General features: G+C 44.0%; 1 protein-coding gene across 1 annotated transcript; it reads left to right on the forward strand.

The window, feature by feature from the left end:
* Nucleotides 1-358: 358 nt before the first annotated feature.
* On the forward strand, nt 359-4,120 carry MED10 (mediator complex subunit 10). The gene is made up of 4 exons (XM_058025804.1): nt 359-526; nt 710-793; nt 2,131-2,233; nt 3,310-4,120. Exons 1-4 carry the CDS (start codon nt 405-407, stop codon nt 3,403-3,405), a joined length of 405 nt encoding a protein of 134 aa, XP_057881787.1. The 5' UTR covers nt 359-404; the 3' UTR covers nt 3,406-4,120.
* The last annotated feature ends 2,020 nt before the right edge of the window (nt 4,121-6,140 follow it).

Raw genomic sequence — 6,140 nt, forward strand, 5'->3', positions numbered from 1 at the left:
AAATATTTCACAGAAAGAGTGGTCAGATACTGGAATCATTTACCCAGTGAGGTGGTGGAGTCATCATCCCTTGAAGAATTCAAAAAAAGACTGGATGTGGCACTTGCTGCCATGATCTAGTTGAACAGTTAGAACATCGGCTGGACTTGATGATCTTATAGGTCTCTTCCAGCCTTGAACTTCTGTGATTCTGTGATTCTGTGATTCCGTGATCCGGCGCTGTCCCCGGTTCCCCTCAGCGAGGGCGGCGGGAGCCGGGACGGCGCCGCCCGTGAGGGAGGGGGCGTGGCTTGGCCTGGAGGCGTGGCTTGGGCAGGGGGCGCGGCCGCCCCGCCTCGCGCCTCCCGCCCTTCCGCGCAGGCGCGGCTGAGCGGAAGTGGCGCTGGGCGGGGGAGGCGGCGGCGATGGCGGAGAAGTTCGACTCCTTGGAGGAGCACCTGGAGAAGTTCGTGGAGAACATCAGGCAGCTCGGCATCATCGTCAGCGACTTCCAGCCCAGCAGCCAGACGGGGCTCAATCAGAAATTGTGAGGGGCCGTTGTCAGGGGCGGGCCGGGCTGGGCTGCGGGGCCTTTTCCCCCTCCAGGCCCGTGGTGGTGCCTCAGGGCTCTCTCGCTCTCTGCCTGGCTATCGCTGGCTTCGCACCCACCCTCAGGGGCAGCGCCGCGACCCCGAAACCGGCTAAACCTGACCCGTTTTCTTCCCGACAGGAATTTCATGGTGACAGGCTTGCAGGATATCGACAAATGCCGGCAGCAGCTTCACGATATCAGCGTGCCCTTGGAGGTTTTTGAGTAAGTCTGTGTGTGCCTGGAAGCGGGGGTGCTGCAGTCGGTGACTGGAGGTAGCCTGGCTTCGCAGCGTGGGTGTTTTAGCTGAGGGCTGCCTGTCTCAAGCCCGGTCCTTCTGAATGCATCGTGAGAACGTGGGCAGGCAGAGGGAGGTCAGAAGTGCCTTCTGCCTGTGAGAAGGCAGAAAGGTAGGAGAGGTCGTAATATATATACCTGTCTTCATAGAACCACGGGATGCTTTGAGTTGGAAAGGACCTTAAAGCTCATCTAGTTCCAGCTCCCCCGCCGTGGGCAGGGATGCCACCTACTAGATAAGTTGCTCAGAGCCCTGCCCAGCGTGGCCTTTCAGACTTTTTTTTACTTCTGCATATGTAGGCAGTAACACGAATTCTGCCAAATTTAGTGATTTCATAATATCACAGAATGAGTCAGGTTAGAAGGGACCTTCAGGAACATCAGTTTCTAACACCCCTGCCATGGACAGGGACACCCATTTAGTAAATCAGCTTTCATTTTTAAAAATAGACTTTTACACTAGATTAGGATCAGGATTTAAAGTTCTAAGCAAAAATAAAGTAAGTCAGTACTCAGGTGTTTAGTTTCAGAAAATTGCAACATTAAAAGAAAAAACAGCTTAGAGGAAGAGCTATACTAGAGAGCTTTTGTGATATAGCTGGTAAGTTAATTTACTGGTGTTTCATCCAGGTCTAGGCATTGCTGGTCTGCTGTGCTCCAGTGTGCTACTGGCTGTACATGGCTTTTTTCAATTGGGCTTTTACTCCAGCTGTAAATTTGACTCTCTTAAATGTTCTCTCTTATGAGTTTCCCTTTGCCAGGAATTGTATTGCAAAACAAAATTGCACATGAGTTTGCTGATAGAGTAGTGTTAATTTTTTACTCTTCACTGTGGTATGTGCAGCTCCTCCTCATCCTTGATTTGCTGGGTGCCATATTCCTGTGTGCTTAATGCTCACCATGTCCTAACTCACCCACTTCCTGCTTTGTGCCCTTCCAGTTGTGATTGGAAGGGCATCTTCCTCTGATCATCTGTGCTTATAACCTGTGAGGAGCTGGTAGATATATATATATTTTTTTTTTTTGATGTGCCTTTAATACTTCATTCAAAGCTCTCCTGGCTTTCTGGAAACACAGGTTTGCTGGCCATGGCCTTGTCCTTGAGCTGCCTTTTGGAAATGGCTGAGTTTAACTGTGGTGGTTTTTAAAATGCACATTTCAGATAACGGTAGAAAGAAAAAGGCAGCAAGATGAGTAATTCTGTGCCTTGGAGAGCTTCCCAGTAGGAATATGATCATTTTTAGCAGTGTCTTTTCTGTTTGCAGATACATCGATCAAGGCCGCAACCCTCAGCTTTACACTAAAGAGTGTCTGGAGCGAGCTTTGGCTAAAAATGAGCAGGTGAAAGGGAAAATTGACACTATGAAGGTAAGCCAGCGTTAATGGAAGTGTAATGCAACAATGTATTTGATAAGTTTTTACTTTCCTGTAAACATTCCTGGGTATGTTTCACTTGTGCAGTTATTAACTTCTGTTATTATGTCATTTGTCTTACAAATTGCTCTGCATCCCTGTATCTTAATTGATGCTGATGCAGCCTGTTCAGGAAAGGAAGCCTGTAGTTTATCCCACAGTTGGGGATGCTTTCACTGTGATTTTATATTGATTAAAGCTATATGTAGCAGTTGAGCTATTTTACTTGGGTTTTTTGCACATGTGGAATTTTGCTGTGTGCAAAGTTAAAAATAAGCAAAACAGAAGGAGTATTTTTCCAGTCTAGAATGGATACTAGAGGTTTAAAATGTCAAATATGCTCTATAATCATCAGTCAATCTTTATAAAATTCGTGAAAATGCTTGCCAGTGCTTAGGGGTTTCTGAATTTGTACTTTCATTTAGTGTGAACCTAAGCATTCTGTGATTCTGTTTAACTCCTGTAACTACTGCAGAAAAACACAGTCAGAAAAGGAAGTTTAGTGAGCTTGAGAATGTTCTTTGGCTGAACTTAGTGTGGAGGATGACAAGTTGTACTGCAGAATGTAGACATATGGAGATAAGTCCTGAGCTTTTTCTTTTCTCTGTGCTTGTGAAATTATGTACTTGTAAGGCAGGTGTGAGTTGCTTTTTGAAGGTGGAGTGGATTCCATATCAAATCAAGAGGACATGCCCTTAATCAGCTTTCCTTAACAAGGTCAGGCAGATATGGGTGCACCAGAGTTCACTAGAGAGGTCCAACTGCTTTGTATTTTTTGGAGAAAATGCAGGTGAATTTCTGGGAATTCACAGACATGTATGTTTGCCTCATGCATTCCTCGTGGATTTCACTTGGGCATTTTATGTGCATTTTGAAAATATAATTTTCTTTGTTTGTGTGTTTTTGGGTACTTCAGTTCACTGAGAGGTGTGTTGGGTACAAACCTGTCTGTTCATTAGGTAATATTGCTTGATGAAATCTAAATAAATAGTCCAGATGATGTATATACATTTATTTTTTTCTCTTTCCAGAAATTTAAAAGCCTGTTAATTCAAGAGCTGACAAAGGTGTTCCCAGAAGATATGGCAAAGTACAAAGCTATTAGAGGAGAAGATCCTCCTCCTTAAGTTGGCCTTTGATAGCTCTAAAAATGTCTCATAAACTGACACCATGTTATAAAAACATTGATTGGAGAGAGAGAGAATCTAAGCCCTCCTAACAACTGTACTAAAAATGGCAGTGGTGACTGTAAAGGAGCTTGATGGTTGTTCATGGGTCTGGTCTGAAGCTGCTGAATCTTTCTGAAGACTTCTGCTCAGTAATTGTGGTTGAAACTTCCTATGGTAATCTGCTTTTCTTTTCTGGAGGGTTTGAGAAATGTAATTGGTTACAGGTCATCAATGCAGAGCATTTCCCACAAAGTGCATTTCCATAGCAGAAAAACAGGTTTGTTTTTTTTCTGGAAAATGTGCCTCAGGATTGTGGGCTCATCTGCTTCTTAAGAGAAATACATTTATTACACTTGATTATTTTTCATTTGTAAACTTCAGGGGTTTTTTACTGCAGTATGAACAGTTGACTGCTTTTGTCTTGCCAGATTCTACTGAGCAGGAGCCTGTCAAGGGCTGCAGTTCTCATGTGTCATAATTAGTTGCAGCCAGGAAAACCTTCAGATCTTTTGTTCTGGGAGCTGCAGTGCAGATGGCTAAGGATATAAAACGTGAGCATACCTGGGGACTAGCTCCTCTACAACTTCAATATTTTGTACAGTATTTAATGTAAGCTTTTGTTTATTCATTTTCTGCAAGCAGGTTGTTGAATAAAAATTTGAGAAAATCTGAATCCTGACATTTTTCTTTTGTATGCTTCTCTTTGGAGTGTGAACTGAAAGCTGTGGAAAAAATAGCATATTCTTCAGTTCCACACTGGTAGAAATAAAATGTGTATCAAGACTTGGCTCTTAAAATTTTACATCTGAAGGTGGTGTCAGCTTGGCTTATTTGGTTTTATGATGAAAACCTCCATTTTAGTACCTGAAACAGGAGATTTTGGGGATCAGCAATTGTCACCTGAAGTCCTGGTTAGCTGTGAGCTCATCTGTGGGATCTGTAACTGTTCATACATGAGGGAACCCCAGTTTGGAACAGGATGGTGGCTCCTCACCCAGGGATCAGAGGCTTGTGGGAAAGATTGGGTTTGCAGTGGGAGCAAGAGGAGCCCTTTTAGTCTTGGGTATTTGTGAAGCTGGAGCCCTTTGTGCTTACGTTTTTCTCCCAGATCTATCTTGACTTTTTGCATCAGCAAATTATTTTATTGCTTTAGCTTTCTTCTGGTTGCCAAATGGAGTGGTTTTGGGTAGGAGCTCCAAGACAGCACTATGTGCATGTGCTGGCCTGCCTACTTGGCTAAGACTTAGCAGGGATGTAGGCATGTTTGGAGTTACTGGTGGCATAGTTTGCACACCCAAAGCACTCTGTGCTCAGTTACCTGCCTGAGGCACAGCCCATCCGAGATGCCAGGTGCCACCAGACTTTGACATAGCAAGAGGAAAAACAAAACCAAAACTAGGTGTTCCTTTTAAACTTGGTTACCTACCAGTCTAGGTTAATCTAATTGCTGCCTGATATTACCCTGCCTTACACACTTGCTTGTTCTTGTATTTGTTCCACCTCTAATCACTTTCACCTTCACAATTTTACTGTATGAACTTGGAACAGTGACAAGGAGAAGGTGCTCCATGTTTGTGTTTGGCTCAGCCTGGATGCCCTGGGTCCCTAGGAGCTGTTGGAGCAAGGTCTGACTGCCAAGTGGGATGTATATAGGACACAGGTAAAAAGGATTTTTTGTGTGTGTATAATGTTGGAAAAGGAGCTCAAGAGCAAAATTGTTGACAGCAGGCAGGGGAAACAGTATTTAAATGATAGTTGAGAGAAAATTTAGGAGGCAAGAGGCCTGTAGATATTGGTCTGGGTGCTGGAGTATTCTGTCGCCTAGCACTGACACCAGCTTGTATGTCAGATTTGCTGGAGCAGGACTCTTTTAAAGACTGGTGTTCCAAGAAGTCTTACTTATACCTCATGGATTTATAGAGCACAGAATAGTTTCCACTGGAAGAGATCTTAAAAGTTACCTAGTTTCAACTCCCCTGCCATGGGGAAGGTGCTCAAAGCCCTCCCCAACCTGGCCTTGAGCACTTCCAGACATGGGCATGCACAGCTGAGAAGGACAGCACATTTTAGTGTTTCACCACCCTCACTGTGAAGAATTTCTTCCTAATACCTCGCCCTAACCTGCCCACTTTGTTTGAAGCCACCACCCCTTGTCCTGGGATCAGCTTGGATTTAGAGGGCAGTGAGGGATAAACAGCTCCACAGCCCAGAGGCCCTGAAAATGTGTGAAATGTCTGCTCTGTAAGTGTATTGATCTGTTGTTGTCATTAGTTAATGAATTAAGTGCCCAAGGCTGGCCACAGTGACGATTGCTACCCCCATAACACTGACACCCATGCCTGCTGATGAGAAGAAGGTTTCAGGCTTCCCCAGCTCAGAAAGGTCATTTACAGCCAAAGTGTGGATCACATGCTTACCCTGAATATCTAGGTAGTTATAGTAAACATGATTACTGAGCTAGTTACTGGAAATGCAGGATTAGGGTATAACATTAGGCCGCATCATTACAAAATCTCAGCTGCCTGTGTTTTGTGAGGAATCTAAGAAAACTTTTTTCTTGGGTGGTGGATATATACATTAGGAATAAAAATAAATTTAAAAAACCACCAAAAAACAAACCCAGAAAAACTCTCAGTTTATGAAATTATCAGGTTCCATGATAATTTCATGTTTTCTGCTCAGCTTCTGTTCTA

Source organism: Melospiza georgiana, chromosome 1 (assembly GCF_028018845.1).
Source record: "Melospiza georgiana isolate bMelGeo1 chromosome 1, bMelGeo1.pri, whole genome shotgun sequence".
NCBI classification, from domain to species: Eukaryota; Metazoa; Chordata; class Aves; order Passeriformes; family Passerellidae; genus Melospiza; species Melospiza georgiana.

Excerpts from the sequence above, each read along its gene's own strand:
- MED10 (XM_058025804.1), top strand. The coding sequence starts at position 405 with ATGGCGGAGAAGTTCGACTCCTTGGAGGAGCACCTGGAGAAGTTCGTG. Across the intron at positions 527-709 it reads ACGGGGCTCAATCAGAAATT|GAATTTCATGGTGACAGGCT; the intron begins GTGAGGGGCCGT and ends TCTTCCCGACAG. Across the intron at positions 2,234-3,309 it reads GGAAAATTGACACTATGAAG|AAATTTAAAAGCCTGTTAAT; the intron begins GTAAGCCAGCGT and ends TTCTCTTTCCAG.